Source organism: Mastomys coucha, unplaced genomic scaffold (assembly GCF_008632895.1).
Source record: "Mastomys coucha isolate ucsf_1 unplaced genomic scaffold, UCSF_Mcou_1 pScaffold23, whole genome shotgun sequence".
Classification (NCBI taxonomy): Eukaryota; Metazoa; Chordata; class Mammalia; order Rodentia; family Muridae; genus Mastomys; species Mastomys coucha.
In genome coordinates this window covers 113,513,611-113,530,071 of record NW_022196906.1, presented here as the reverse complement: position 1 = coordinate 113,530,071, position 16,461 = coordinate 113,513,611, and the positions used below count along the sequence as shown (strand labels likewise).

General features: G+C 50.5%; 1 protein-coding gene across 1 annotated transcript in view; it reads left to right on the top strand.

Moving 5' to 3' along the window:
- Positions 1-16,461, top strand: part of LOC116073720 (sodium channel protein type 10 subunit alpha) — a 110,398-nt gene that overhangs the window by 82,715 nt on the left and 11,222 nt on the right. Inside the window, exons 12-18 of the mRNA XM_031345743.1 lie at positions 900-1,352; positions 2,823-2,963; positions 5,651-5,774; positions 6,972-7,126; positions 9,838-10,011; positions 13,921-14,040; positions 14,931-15,215. Of these exons, the coding sequence (XP_031201603.1) occupies positions 900-1,352; positions 2,823-2,963; positions 5,651-5,774; positions 6,972-7,126; positions 9,838-10,011; positions 13,921-14,040; positions 14,931-15,215 (1,452 nt within the window). The remainder of the gene's footprint in view (positions 1-899; positions 1,353-2,822; positions 2,964-5,650; positions 5,775-6,971; positions 7,127-9,837; positions 10,012-13,920; positions 14,041-14,930; positions 15,216-16,461) is intronic.

Below are 16,461 nucleotides of genomic sequence, written 5' to 3'. Positions count from 1 at the left end.
ACCCAAGACAGCCCCAAAGCTCTCTCCAGCTGTACCCAGGGTGTGCATTGTGCCAAGACTCCAGTCTTTCAGGTGGGCAGGGACAGCTAGGCGGTAGTAGGCCAAAGAGGTCAAGACTATGCCATTAAAGGGGCTGGAACCTCTGTGATGGTCGAAATCGGTTATCAACGTGGTGGCATTTAGAATCGCCTAGGACGCACGAAGGGAAATGTCCACACACTCACACACACAGGCACATGCTCATACATACAGGCACACACTCACACATACAGACACACATTCACACATACAGGCACACACCATTCACACACACAGGCTCACACTCACACACACAGGCACACACACATATATGTGTGTGCCTGTGTGTGTAGACATTTCCAGAACAGTGCGTCCTAGGCGCACTTCTGGGTGTGCCTGTGTGGACATTTCCAGAACAGTTTAACTAAGGAGGGAAGAGCCCCCTCGATGTGGGTGACACCTCCCCATGTGCTAAGGTCCTGCACAGAGTGAAGGGGAGGAAGGCCAAGCAGAGTACCCATCCCTCTGTCTCCAAGCAGAGCGCCCATCCCTCTGTCTCCCAGCAGAGCGCCCATCCCTCTGTCTCCAAGCAGAGTGCCCATCCCTCTGTCTCCAAGCAGAGTGCCCATCCCTCTGTCTCCAAGCAGAGCGCCCATCCCTCTGTCTCCAAGCAGAGCGCCCATCCCTCTGTCTCCAAGCAGAGCGCCCATCCCTCTGTCTCCCAGCAGAGCGCCCATCCCTCTGTCTCCCAGCAGAGCGCCCATCCCTCTGTCTCCCAGCAGAGCGCCCATCCCTGTGTCTCCCAGCAGAGCGCCCATCCCTGTCTCCCAGCTGCCCGTGCAAAGTGAAGGACGCGCCTCCCCTTCCGTGCCTTTTTTCAGGTGCTCAACCTTTTCATCGCTTTATTGCTGAACTCCTTCAGCGCGGACAATCTCACAGCCCCAGAGGATGACGGGGAGGTGAACAACTTGCAGGTAGCACTGGCCAGGATTCAGGTTTTTGGCCATCGGGCCAGTCGGGCCGTCATTAGTTATATCAGCAGCCACTGCCGGCTCCGCTGGCCCAAGGTGGAGCCCCAGCTGGGGGTGAAACCCCCACTCACCAGCTCCAAAGCCGAGAACCACATTGCTACTGAAGCTGTCAACGCTGCAGTGGGGAACCTGGCAAAGCCAGCTCTCGACGGCCCCAAGGAGAACCCCGGGGACTTCATCACCGATCCTAATGTGTGGGTCTCTGTGCCCATTGCTGAGGGAGAATCTGACCTCGATGAGCTTGAGGAAGATATGGAGCAGGCTTCTCAGAGCTCCTGGCAGGAAGAGAGCCCCGAAGGAGAGGTGAGAAGTCTCTTTAGAGGACAGATGGCCACAGGAAGGGGAGGGGCTGTCGGGCAGAGAGTGGCTCTGGGCAGAAGAGAGAACTTCTGAAAAGTAGGCTGCGTTCGTTACTTTTCTCATTGATGTGATTGGCTCATGGTTTGAAGACCCATCAGGACCCCCATGGTGAAGACAACATAGACACACTGGGTCCCAGTCAGGGAGCAGAGAGAGATGAATTCTGGTGCTCTCTTTCTCCTCATCATTCAGTACAAGACACACAGAGGTGTGTTTCCATGGGGATTCTAAATATGACCAAGTAGACCAGCCATTAGAGAGGCTGTCCAACACCAGAGTGTCAGAGCTGTGAGCTCCTGGGCAAGCCAGGCTTAGGCAACCAGGCCGAATAGAAGCTGAAGCCTCGCCCAGCATTCCAGGGTAGGCACCTACCTCAGCAAGGCCTAGAGGAAAGAGTCAGCTTCCTGAGGAGGCAAATGGGGACAGGGGCAGCAAGCGAGCCACAGCCCAGGCTCTTACACGAACAGCTAAGGGCATGTCTGCAGTACCAGGAGGCTACCAGGAAGCAGGCTCGCCTCATGTCTGCCAGAACAGGAAACGTATTGGTCATTCACTGACGTCTTTACAGGCTTTTTATTTCCAGAGAAGAGACCTCAGAAGGAAATAGCATTCCCTTCAGGACCAAAGAACTGAAGGTGCCCTGAAGCCTTCTGATAACGAGCCTTTCTCAATACTTTGCACGGGTTCCTAGTGCCTTAAGCTGGTACATCAGCCCTCACGAACCTTGGTGACTCAGGGCATCCATTGTGTTCAGTGATGGGTACAGGGATCCAGGGCAGTCCCTAGGAACACTCATGGCTGCCGGCCAGGTCATAAAGCTATGCCTTGCACCCACGGCTCTCCCAACTGCCTTCCTCCCTACAGCTATCATTTGTACGCTAGCAGCTGCTGCTATCAACTATCATTTTCTAGATTCCTTTGTCTGAGTGACAGCCGAGACCAGAGTGTCACCTCCCAGGAGTAAAGAACATGAACTCTCTGATAGCTGTCTGCAACTCAGGGGCATGTTCGGTTACTTTGAGGTCCTTAGGATAAGAGTGCTCAAATGGCCTCAGTCCATGACCAGTTTGACTTCTGGCTAGGTTCTAATGGCCACGGCTGCCATCTGTGGAGCCAAATCTCCTGCAGTGTATTATATAAGCATCAATATATTTATTGACCAGAAGAACAACATGAAGTAAACCTCGCCTTCCTGATGTTGCAGATGGAACTAAAAAGATGAGAGAGATTACATAGATTTCCTGAGGTCACATACCTGCAAATGGAGCCAGGAGCTGTGTGCAGGCCTATACTCCCCCACACACACGCTTAATGCACACCTATGTATAGATGCATGTAGGGAGCATGTGTGAAGACCTTCGCTCTGAAGTGATCGAATTGACTCAGATCCCCAGATGGGCCCTCTCTTGTCAGCAGGAGCAGCTACCACAAGTCCAAACGTGTGACGAACACCAGGCAGCCCGAAGCCCAGCCTCCGGGATGTCCTCCGAGGACCTGGCTCCATACATGGGGGAGAGATGGAAGAGGGGGGATAGCCCTCGGATCCCTGCAGAGGTAGGTATGTGAGCTTCCTAGAGAGATCCAACCGCTGGATGGATCCTGTCAGGAGGGTTGGACTGGACAAGGCTGCAGCCCACTGCAGGGCCATCTGCCAGCCTCTGGTGAATCACACCATACTACATTGCTGAAACTCACCCCCAGCTAGTTGTGAGGGTGGGAAGAGAGTGTGGGTCCTCCAAGCTGTAGGGCCTGGGCCAGCTCCCATTCTCTAAGCCTCCGTGTCTGCATCTATAGGGCTGTGTGCAGTGCTTATATGGAACTGTGTAGCAGTGCCTATGTAGGATTGTGTGCGGCATCTGTATAGAACTGTGTGCGTTATCTATATAGAAATGTGTGCAGTGCCTATATGGAACTGTGTAGCAGTGCCTATATAGGAATGTGTGCGGCATCTGTATAGAACTGTGTGCGTTATCTATATAGAAATGTGTGCAGTGCCTATATGGAACTGTGTAGCAGTGCCTGTGTAGGACTGTGTGCAGTGCCTATATGGAACTGTGTAGCAGTGCCTGTGTAGGACTGTGTGCAGTGCCTATATGGAACTGTGTAGCAGTGCCTATGTAGGATTGTGTGCAGCATCTGTATAGAACTGTGTGCGTTATCTATATAGAAATGTGTGCAGTGCCTATATGGAACTGTGTAGCAGTGCCTGGGTAGGATTGTGTGCGGCATCTGTATAGAACTGTGTGCGTTATCTATATGGAACTGTGTAGCAGTGCCTATATAGAACCGTGTGCAGTGCCTGTGTAGGACTGTGTGCAGTGCCTATTAGGTAAGGTTATTTGGAAGCCGAGATGAGAAGCTGCTCGTCAAATGTTCAGTTCCTGTCTGAAATGGAGTAAGTGCCCAGAAAATGACAGCCCAGGAGAAGGGGACAAAAGACCGTGAACAAAGAGAGTCAGGTAATCTTCCAGAGACAACCGTGAGAGCCGGAGGTGTTCCCTGAGTGGGGGAGTCTTCCCAGGGATGCCCCCCTCTGTCTTTTGTCCACATCATTCTCTCTCACCAAAAGCAGCCTGGGTTGGAGGGAGGCTGTCTACAGGTGCACCGTGAACTGACAGCCTCACAAAAACTAAGCTGGGAGAACTCTCAGCTGCAGGATGCTGGGGGAGGTAAAAATAAACCATGGTGTCACTTACAAATCCTGGGGGAGAGTCTCTCTGCAAAGAGAGGCCTGTTAAGAGGCAGCGTCTTGGGGCGAGGAGATGGTTGAGTGGGTAAAGTGCTTGGTGGGCATGTGAAACGACTTGACTTGGTATCCCCAGTGCCCCAGTACTGGGCTTGGTATCCCCAGTGCCCCGGTACTGGGCTTGGTATCCCCAGTGCCCCGGTACTGGGCTTGGTATCCCCAGTGCCCCGGTACTGGGCTTGGTATCCCCAGTGCCCCGGTACTGGGCTTGGTATCCCCAGTGCCCCGGTACTGGGCTTGGTATCCCCAGTGCCCCGGTACTGGGCTTGGTATCCCCAGTGCCCCGGTACTGGGCTTGGTATCCCCAGTGCCCCGGTACTGGGCTTGGTAGTACAGCCCTATGATCTCAGTGCTGTGCGGGGAAGGGCAGAGACAAGGAGATCCTTGGCACTCAGTGGTCAGTCACTCTGACCAAGTCCCTGTTCCACGTTCCAAGTGTGAGCTCCATACTCAGTGGGAGACCCAGGCTTTTGAGGAGAGTTGACTAAGGAAAGCATCTAACTCTAGCTGCAGGCATTCACCCACACATGCGTGTGAGTGCACAGGCACTCTCACACAGTCATTTGCACACGTGACACACACGTGATGCCCACGCACGTGTGTACACATGCTCCAGATATTTAGGACTCTTGCTGCCACTGTGAGAAACTCAGGACTTTAACTTGACACCTCGGCCCCAAGTGCAGCTGTGTGACAGCCACTGGACTTGCCCAAGATAAGATGAACACAGTTCACCCACGAACACGACTTATCAAGCCCTTCAGTGTGAGGAATGTCAGCTCCTGGCTTTGAGCCCGGGCAAGGCTGGCCGCAGCAGACTAAGATAACAGAGTGGACGCAGTTTGGGTGGGGGTTATAACATCCGCATGTGGGCGTCCTGTCCCTTCTGAGTTGTTCGATGACCCCCCTGACTAGCCTTCCCTACTCCCTGCTTTCGGTACAGAGCTTCTGGGCGTAGGTTTTAATTTTGTTTTTGTTTTCTTGGCCATGACCCTGGCCAGGCAGGGAGGGGCCTGTCGGTGACAGATGGGGTCCCTCCCTACCATTTGGCTCCATTAGCCAAGCGATCAGGTTCACTAACACTGGCTCCTAATTGAATTCGTCTGGAGACATTACAGGCCAGTGCTGCTGGGAGGACGGCAGGGCCCCACAACACAGCTCCCCGATTAAATATTCAAGCACATTGAAAGCTGAGCATCTATATGGGTGTAATTATGGCGTCTCGGGCCATTGCCAGCTCTCCATCATGGCCCAGAGGTTTACATGCTGGCTCGGCCAAGCCACAGGGCTCCACAGGGAGCATCTATGTCCCATGTCCCGGCCTTAGGTGTTGAGTCCCAAACACACAAGGATGCCAAAGCAACAGAGCCTGGGCCCTGCAGGGGCTCACCTTGCCCTTCAAGGATCCCAGCCCCACCAGACAGGCAGTGACCGTATACAGATGTGCCAGGCCCTTAAAAGAGCCACATTCACTGCCCCAGCCTCTGCCCTGCAGGGAGTGGATGATACGAGCTCCTCTGAGGGCAGCACTGTGGACTGCCCGGACCCAGAGGAGATCCTGAGGAAGATCCCTGAGCTGGCAGATGAGCTGGACGAGCCCGATGACTGCTTCACAGAAGGTACAAGAGCCATAGACCCCTTGTGCTCATGTTACCCGGGGTCAGCATCCCGCCCAACACTTATCTAAGCACCTTTGTGTCCAGAACCAGGACGTGGCATCCACAGGAACTAAACAAACAGGTTCACAATAGTTGGGACATCTGTGTCAGAGCACATTGTGCCTTCCGCCCACCTCAGGAACACCTTGAGAGATTATAAACCAGGCCTCTTGAGTGTGAGAGGGGGAAATGATACTAGACTGGTGTCACTGTGAATTGGTCGGGGATGTGAAGGACCCCCAGAAGGGCCATGGGTATCTGCTCCCTTAAATCTTTGGTGACATTTCATAAAGTGGGTCTATACTGATCTATTTTCGCCTGTAGTATTTACAAAAGTGAGGTACCTGACATTCTCCGTAGACACGTGTAGGATGGGTGAACAAATACTTCCTACTGAGAAGGTGAGAAGCCTTGGTGACTTTAAATAAGTGGAAATTGTGAGAGCAGCATTCTGCTTCCACCTGAATTTAGCTAAGCTGCACCCAGGCCCTATCCCAGCCATGGGGTGGTTCCCCAGCCCAGCATGGGTCAGGCCGTAGCCTCCCAGTGCCATCAAATTAAGGACTCAGGGTTTATGAGGCTTCCGGGGACCCATGGGCATAAGGATGGAGACATTGAGGTTCGTTTATATTAAGGAAGGAAGCTAGGGAGGGCACTTGATATCAAGGTCATGATGAGAGGTACCCCTAACGGGCTAGATCTAGATCAGGTAGACAAGCTGGGAGGGGCTACTCCTCTTGTGTTCCAGAAAAGGTTTCTTCCCCAGTGGTGTGGAAATGCATTTCCCAGCACAGCGGTTTCTCTGCAGACCAGAGCATCATCCTATTGCATTAGTCGTTACTATCTATTCTAGTTTACCTTCTGTGCTGAGAAAAACCACTATGACTAAAAGCAACCGAGGGAAAAGAGGATTTATTTGACTTCCAAGTTATGGTCACTATTGGGAGAAGTCAAGGTGGGGAGCTCAAGCAAGAACTTGAAGCAGAAACCATGGAAGAACCCTGTTTGCGCTTGATCTCAGGCTCACACTTAGCTAGCTTTCTTACAGAGTTCAGGACCACCTGCCTAGGGATGGGTACTGCCCATAGTGGGCTGAGTCCACCTACATCATTGACAGTTAAAGCTAACCAGGGCCCTGCCCATCGTCTGTCCACGCAGGCTGCACTCGCCGCTGTCCCTCCTGCCAAGTGAACAGCAGTAAGTTTCCTTGGACCACAGGCTGGCAGCTGCGCAAAACCTGCTACCGCATTGTGGAACACAGCTGGTTCGAGAGTTTCATCATCTTCATGATCCTGCTCAGCAGCGGAGCACTGGTAAGGACGGGGATACGGGGTCCCTGCCTCAAGGACCTCCACCTGGCATGGACTTCCTTCTAAAGGAAGCTGGAGCTGCCTCGGTGGGCTGCCCCCAAGGCTTGAAAGTCCCCAGCTACAGATGGGAGGAGAGCTTTAGCCCTGTTCACCTCATGGGAGGTGCTCAGCATCCTAAACCTAGATACAAACTGTATCTAGGAGACATGCAATGAGGGTGTGTCTCCCACTTAACAGATGGAAAAACTAGACTCAAACAATCAGAGGATTCTCCCAGTGTCACCAGCTAGGCAGTAGCAAGACCTGACTTCACCCATAGTGGGTCCCTAAACCCGTGCCTTTCTACCCCGTGACCTCCAGAGCACACTGGCTTTTTCTGAGGTTCAAGACCACCTTCCCTTGTCTTAACAAACCGCATGCCTGCTACTTCTTCAGATCTCACAGTTCCTTCAAGCATCGTCTCCTCCTGCCTGGGCATCTGGAGAGCTGTGGAAATGCAGGCCCGGTGTGAGAGCTTGGTGACTGGTTCAGTCTCTGAGGGCTTGCACTCCCGGCAAGCTGAAGCTTGAGGCTAACACCGGCAGCCTAAAGTCACACCGAATAGCAAGATCTTAGGGGATAGGATCTGAGATGCTCCCAAAGCCATTGGCCAGAGGCTGAGCCCTGGAGAGCAAGGAAAGAAGCCACTCTCCCCATGGACTTAGGCTCAGGGCAGTGCTGAGTGCCCATCCTAATTAAACTAAGTAGACACAGACACCAGAAGGGACTGTCTGTCCCTAGTTGGCCATGCTTTACAGCAAAGGCTCGGCTGGGGTCCAAGCTAATCTGTCTAGGAGCTGGGACTAGAGCCCCACTCTCCTGCAGCTCTACCCATGTCCATGTCCATTTGTCTTGCTTGTCCTGTGTCATTTGCTCTCTCGAAAAGAAAACAGTCTACTGAATGCCTGAGAACCGACTAAATGCCAGACTGCCCAAGAGAGCCGGGATTGTTCAGCGTTCGGCCTCCTGGCCATAGGGAAGAGCGTCTGAAAGAAACGGGTGCCGGGAGGGGGAAGGGAAGAGGAACTGGCCAAAGCTGCACCTCACAGCTCCCATCTTCCCACAGGCCTTCCCTCAAAGGTCCCCTTCTTTGTTCTCTGCACCCTGTTGCTGCAACCTCCCCTCTCCTGTCTCTACCGTCTAGCGCCAGCCTCCCTGTTCCCAAGAGGGCACTCAAACCCTGAAGCAGCTGTTGTGCCCCAGCCCTACCGCCAGTAGCTTCCCTCAGTCCCTGGCTCCTTTTCCCATGGGACCAAGCAGACATGCGCCAAATTTAGGCTTCTTTATGCTTTTACTTTGAGTGCTTTTAAAAAAAAACACACACAACATGAATTTTCATCTGACAAAGTAAAATGGAAAAAAAAAACTTGGAAATTATAGAAAAAGGTAAGGGGGGAAAAAATCAGCCATTTTCCTGTCACTCAAAGAGAAACTCACTTTGAAAACACTTTGGTGTGGCTCTTCCCAGCTTTCTCACGCATAGAATATATAAATAGTATAAAATAAATATATGTGTGCATTCTATAATTTCTCAGGAAATATGCTCATGCAAACTCACTTAACAGCCACAACATTATAGGAATGTGCCCCCGTTTGTTCAGTTAGTGCCTATATTCACACTTCATAGGGACCACTCATCTTCAGTACTGCCTTGGAGATATTGAATACTTACTGGAGATTTTGAATGACAATCAGAGATGTTGAATGATTGCCAGAAATACTGAGTGATATTGAATGATGATCAGAGATATTTAATGACTGTCAAGGATAGCTAATGATTGTCAAGAATATTGAATAATAGATGGAGATAGTGAACGATGCCCAAAGATGTTAAATGGTTGTTGGAGATTTACGAATGCCTGCCTGGCTTAGGTTTGGTCCAAGACGCAGATGTTGAAGACTCTTGATCCATCAGCTTGTTGAGGAGAACTTGTGGATGAAGCACAGAAGGAAAGCAGGAGAGGGCAGGGGAATTGTCCTGGTGTGCATCTACCTATGAAACACTTCCCAAAGTAGACTCATTTTGATCCAAGCCATGAAGCTGCTCCCAACAACTGGGGACTGAAACCTCATGTGACACTCTTTAGTCATGCAGACACTGGTGGCACCCAGCGTCTTTAGCACAGACTTAAAGATAAGTTGACTAGCTCCCTGACACCCATTTGGCTCCCAAAGAGTGGCTGTCTTTCACTCCTGTCCATCATCCCTGAGAGGGAATGCCAGCAGACATGCCAGCTCTGGGGCCAGCTCTGTTCTCTCTCATCTTTGCCTCAGATAAAAGGAAAAATTGGTGTCTCTTTTTTATTTGAATTTCCTTGATTACCCATGAAATCAAATGCTCGCTTTCAGAAGTTTCTTGGCAATTCTTTCCTCTCTTGTGGACTGCCTGCTGATATCCCTCTATGCTTTTATTTTTAAAAATAAGTCACTGTGAACATCCCTTTGGTTTGCTTCCAAAATCCAGCTTAAGGTTTCTTTTCTCACTCGGACCCAACAGCCCTGTGAAGTATCAGGGCTCGATGTCCCTGTGGACTGCAAAGCATCTGTTTATGTCCTCCATTGGCGCCTCCGCTTTCCTGCTAAGGCTGTTGCCCCGAGGCTGTGGGCAGGCTAGGCAGATCCTTGCTATGGGTCAGGACTCTTGTGACACTGTCATTCTCCTCCCTTCCCTGCAGGCCTTTGAGGATAACTACCTGGAAGAAAAACCCCGACTGAAGTCTGTGCTGGAGTACACTGATAGAGTGTTCACCTTCATCTTCGTATTCGAGATGTTGCTCAAGTGGGTAGCTTATGGCTTCAAAAAATATTTCACCAATGCCTGGTGCTGGCTGGACTTCCTCATCGTGAATGTGAGTGGGGCTGTGGGGGTGGAGGTGGGAATCTCACCAGAGGCAGGTGGCTATGGCTAGAACAGATGCAAGGCTGATTGGTTGTCTCTCAGGGGCTGCTTTGAGCACTGAGTGAGAAGTCAGGATAACATTGCATGTCAGTGAGTGGGAAGCTCCAGGAAGCTCACCATTCAGACACGATGGCGACCCTCTGGTGAGCCTGCAGGTCTCTGGTTTCTGCTAAGTAAACTACTTATAGCATGAAAACACGGGCATCCAGGCTTCACACATTGCCGGGGCTCTGGATCTCAGAGCACCGTGGTCTTCACACAGAACCCGTGGAGCTTTTAAAAACCAGCAGGGTCCCCTGGACACTGGGAGATCCTGGCCTTTCTGATCTTGGGCCAGCTCCAGGTATTAGTATTTAGTAGAAGTTTCTAGTCATTTCCAAGGTGCAGCCGTGGCTGTGAACCTCTGAGCTGAGGGCACTGGGTCCTCTTTGGTAGCAGGAAAAGCAGCAGACAGTCCTCCTGGAACTCCTATGTAGGGACTCTTGTCACCTGACTGCTAACCCCTGCATCAGTACACTGGCCATGAGCCCCACACATAGGCCGCCATCACTCCCATGGCTAAACCACTCCACTGCCCTGCCTCTTTGCAGGCCACCTCCTTCTTGGCTTTTCAGTATGCCGACCTGTGTTACTTGCTCACTGCTGTCTAGCTGAGGGTTCCTGTGAGCAGGGTAAGCCGTGGCCTGTTTGTCTCTGTCTCCTCCTTCAGCGGCTACCTGCACCAGGGCCTTGCACATCAACGATGACGGGAAACATGTCTGTGTCTGGTATTTGCCTTCTGAATCTGGCTGGCCTCCAGGACAGAACATTCCATCTAGCCTAGGTTGGCAATACCTCTGTAACAAGCCTGCATGCAACTCCCTTCTTTCCTGGTGCCAGTGAGCCAGTGGCATCAGGCCACTGTGCCACACGGATTCCCTGAGAGGGCTGAAATCAAAGTCATGGGTGACAGTTCTGTACATGTGAAGTAAAAAGGAATTGTTTGTCTTCTGGCTTGCCACCTACTGAGAGATCTCAATTGGGTAGAGGTCATTGTCTTCCAGTCCTGGTCACCTTAAAGTCTCTTCTCAAACTGAGTGTGGTGGCCCACACCTTTAATCCAAGCACTCAGGAGGCAGAGGCAGGCAGATCTCTGTGGGTTCGAGACTACTAGCTTGGTCTACATAGTAAGTTTCAGGACATTCAGGGCTATGTCTCAAGAAAAACAGAGGGGGAGGAAAAGAGGAGGAGGAGGAGGGGGGAAAAGAAGAAGAGGGGGAGGAAGTCTTTTCCCCCTTGTGACTGTCTGTCCTTCCTTCCACACATCCCTCTTTTCATCTGTTCCATCATTCATGCTCCTTTCTTCCTTCCCTCTACCCTTCCTTCCTTTCTTCCTTTCTTCCTTCCCTTCCTTCCTTCTAAGAGTCCATCCATCTTCACTTCTCCCATCTCTCCTTTTCCTTCTAGCTGTCCCTTCCCATTCATCTCTCTGTCTTCCTTTCATCCTTCCTTCTGTCCACCCCCACCCCACTGCTGTTTAACCCTTCTATCTACTATTTGGTTCATCTATGTAACTGAATAACCAGTCACTTAACCTACCGTTCACCCATCCTTCATTGTCTACCCAAGCACCCATCTACCCATCTTCCTCTTCTCCATGTGGTCCACCATCTTTCCATCCTTCCTGTTCCAATCCAATGGTCAGTTTCAAATGTCTACCTGCGATCACCTGAAGAAAGAGTCTCAGCTGAGGAATTCTCTAGATCTAGTTGGCCTGTAGGCACATCTGGGGGCATCTGGGAGGGTTGCCTTGATTGTCAACTGGAATCGGAAGGTCTACCCTGAGTACGTGCTGCCCCATTTCATGGGCTGGCCCCCAAGCTGCACAACCGAGAAGCCAGATGAACAGAAGCAGTGACCAATCAAGCAGAGATCGTGCATGGTTCTCTGCTCTATTTGGGGATGAGCTGGGATGCTGCTGGAGTTCTGCCTGGACTTCCCCTCTCATGGGCTGTAGGTTGGAATCGAGCCAGATGAGCCCCTCTTCCCCTTAGCTGTATTTTGTTGGTGTCTCATCACAACCACAGTAAAGAAGCAGAACCCGATCTATAAATGAACAGGAAACAGGCTTCCCTGGAGGATGTGCAAAAGATTGACATAAAATTGGCCCAAACCTTGTTGTCCTCCGACAGATAGACAGCTGGGTGCCTGATGGTGTCAGCTTTGTATTGATGTGGTTGTTGTGGGCCTGGTAGAATAGACCGCCCTTTCACAGAATGGGTATTGTCCTGGTAGAATAGACCGCCCATTCACAGAATGGGTATTGTTTCAGACATAAGGAGCCACATGTCAAACCCTTGCTTTGAGTCCTAGTACAGGTACCAGAGTCAGCAAGCTCAGCCTCAGCTCTGCACCAACCAGGATCAAGCTGAGCTTGTCCCCAGAACATCTCCCATGGCACCTTGGAGATTCCTGGGAAGGGTGACTGTTTTCCATGGCAGCCTGTGTCCTTTGCTGCCCTCGAGGTACACCTGAAGAGGATTGGCAGACCAGCGGGGATTCATTGCTCGGTTGTACCTCATATGTCCACTGAAGCTAGATCTCAGACAACTGCTAGCTATGAGAACCAGCTAACTTCTGAATCCCCTCTTTCCACTTGACTTTCTCATTTTACAAAAGGACAAAAGTGTCCCAAGCTAGCAGGCCACAAAAAGGGACCAAGAGGAACCCAAACATATACATATAAGCAGGATTCATTCCAACCCAATTTTCTGAGAAAATATGGCCAAGAGTAACTTTAATTCCCTCAAAATAAGCATATTGGTCACTTTTCTGTGGCTGTGTTGAAATTCCATGTCCAAAAGCAACTTAGGGAAGAAGTGGTTTATTTGGGCTTATGCTTCCAGAGGGAGAGAGTCCGACACCACAGGGAGGCATGGCAAGGCTTCTCCCCCTTAAAGAGTCCATGACCTGCCCAAATAGCATCACCATACATGAGCCTGTGTGGGACATTTCACACCCAAACTGCCACAATGAGCTTCGTCATAGGCACAATGAAGGGACCTCAGCTGCCCAGACCTCTGAAAGTCAATCAAAGAGTTACGGTCCTTAGGACCCAGCGAGCACCCTTGGAAGGGAAACGGGGTTTAACTGCATGCATCTTGGAATAGCACTGAGTGAGAATGGGTTTTCTTGCCCAGAACTCCACATGCACGATGAGTAGATCTTGAGACCATCACAGAAGATGGGGCACAAAGAATGTAGACCCGGGGAAAGGGATGGAGAACTGTGGAACGCTGTCTTCCGGGTGTGCTATGAGCATCCCACTCATGAACTCTTCACAGTGGTGAATACCTGCACAAGCCTGGGCCGGTGGCTACTCTGTCATGATTGAGGAGTGGGTCATGAGGACCCACCCATCCCCAGGGATCTATAGACACGTGGTTGCTAGAGGGAGGAGAGACATGTTCTTAGTGGTGTAGCCACTAGTGAGATACCTGTGCTCATGTAAGCAACCCTAATGAAACTCACTGGGCCTTCTAAAAATAAGATAGGAAAGTAAAAGAGACCTAACTGGAGGAGGGAGGGGTCATCAGGAGGACGAGAGAGACAACAGGGAATCACAGAGGTGAGTGTGTGTATGTGTGTGTGTGTGTAAATTATGTATAATCATTATGTATAATTAATGTACAGTCATAAACAATTTAATTCAGTAAAAGAAAAGGGCTCCCAAGGGTTCAGGAAAAGGTGGGAGCCAGGACAATGGGCTAGAGAGACGGAGCAGGTAGGAACTAGGAGGCTTGGCATAGAGTTGCTGTCTCTCTCCACCAGGTGACATTCTACAATACTAAGATAATGCTTTGATCTCTGCCTGTACCAGATCTCTCTGACAAGCCTCATAGCAAAGATCCTTGAGTCAGATGTGGCATCCATCAAAGCCCTTCGGACTCTCCGCGCCCTCCGGCCGCTGAGGGCTCTGTCTCGATTTGAAGGCATGAGGGTAAGACCCTGTTTTGGAACCTCTCTGATTGGCAACACTTCACAAACCTTCTCTAATTTCCCCACCCCCATGTCCTCTGTATCTCTAAGCCATAGTGACAGGCCCCACTTCCAGATGCCAACTCTGTCTTATCCTTTTCTCATCAGGTTCTGATGACATTGTGTCATCTAATTCTCCTGTCTCCCTCAAGTCTGATCTTAAGAACCTCTTTTCTTGTCACCCACAAATGCCACCACCCTCAGGCCTCAGACCTGATGCCTTCAGGGAAGGGGTCCTGGTTATTCTCTGCCTCTTGGTCTTATCCTAAGTACGTCCAGAGTTCCCACTCTTCCATTTCAAGTGAGTCTTTTCTCTGGCACTCCGAGTAAATGTAGAGATAACCTCCACCCAGCACCTCAGCCAGACACACCTCAGAGACACAGCCTTGATGCCCTGTGGCTTTCTCTCCACCCACCCTGTCCTTTACTGCCATCAGTTTCCTCCCAGTCTCACCTCCACCAGTGGCTCAGAGCAGTCACCACAGCTTTGCAAATAACAGTGGAGTTTTCAGATCAGCTGTGTGTTGGAGAGATGGCTCAGTCAGCACAGAGTTCACCTTGCAAACATGAGGATCTAATTCAAGCCCCAGACCCCATGTAAAAAGCATACATTTAAAAGGCAGGCATGGTGATACATGATTTCTGCTGGAGAGGTAGAGGCGAGCAGATCTGTGGGGCTCATTGGCAGCCTACCCTACCTGGTGAGTTCTAGGTCATGAGAGACTGCCCCAGAGGAGGTGGTGGGATTCCTGAAGATGACACTGTCTTCTAGTCTCCACACACAGGTATGTGTGTGAGAGGCACAGATGAGTGACATTTGGGGATTTCAGAGTCTCTTGTGTTTCCCACCAGGTAGTGGTGGATGCCTTGGTGGGCGCCATCCCTTCCATCATGAACGTCCTCCTCGTCTGCCTCATCTTCTGGCTCATCTTCAGCATTATGGGGGTGAACCTCTTTGCCGGGAAATTTTCGAGATGTGTTGACACCAGGAGCAACCCATTTTCCATTGTGAATTTGACAATGGTGACTAACAAGTCTGAGTGTCACATTCAAAACAACACTGGCCACTACTTCTGGGTTAACGTCAAAGTCAACTTCGACAACGTTGCTATGGGCTACCTGGCGCTTCTCCAGGTGGTGAGTCAAATCTGAGATCCATCCTTTCAGCTCCTTTGGCTGCTTAGTAAATGGAGCTTCCAGATTCTTCCAGGAGATACTGCACAGAGATGCTACAGAGATGCTACAGAGAGGCAGCACTGAGTGTGAGCTGAAACCATTCTATATTTCCACAGACAACAGCCCTAGATAAGAAGCCCTCAGTAATTAGTGTGAGCTCACAGGGCTACTGTTGGCTAAGTTTGGCTGAGATAATAAAATAAGAAGATGGACCATCCATGAGGCTTGTGATTGATAGGGTTATAGAGCAGGCATGTGTACAGGGTTTTATCTTTTGCTTCTTGTTATCTCCTGTATGATAAACCAATTACAGCTAATTGAGTTCGCTGCGATGATGGATACTATTGGTGATAACGGTCAAGTGTGTTCATGCTGTACACTTGTTATAACCATACCGTCATTCAGTCCTGTGTTCGCTGTGCTGTGGTTACAGTTACTTACACATCTGTCACATTTATTTGCCTATGAGTTCCTGCATTCCACCCCACTGCTCATTCAAGGAACAAGTAACCTCTGCTCAGCTGTGGTCTATCAGGCACTGTGCTTAACTCCTGGAGGTTGTAGCCAGGACCAGATGCGGGAGCTGGGGCTTTATGAGAAAACTGGACAAATGCATTATTCAAATAGCCCATCAGATGCTATAACAGGCTGGAGAGAGCAAAGTCCCTCTCATGCCTGGGACATGTTACAAAGCACATCTGCTTTTGAGACGTCAAGGATGCTAAACCTGGGCCAGTGAGGTGGCTCATGAGCAATTGCTATGCAAGCGTGAAGGCCTGAATTCAGATTCTCATTACCCATGTAAAATTCTGGGTGTGTCAGCATTCGCCTCCAACCCCAGTGCTGAGGGATGAAATCAGAAGCATCAGGAGAGCGTTGGCTGCCATCCTAGCTGAAGAATAAAGTGAGAGTCTCAGGTTCGGTGAGAGAGCATGCCTCAAGGGAATAAGGCAGACAGCAATAGAGAAGGACGCTAGACAACTTCCTTTATCTTCTGGACATGCATGCATTAAAACAGGCACACATGCACCCCACCACACACACACACACACACACACACACACACACACACACAGAATGCTAAAACAGGGGCAGGGGACTCAGCAGAGAGGAGGGAAAGGAGGAAATTTTGGTCAGGATGTAATATATGAGAGAAGAATAAATTAAATTTTTTAATAAACAAGTAAATAAAATTTAAAATCATTGA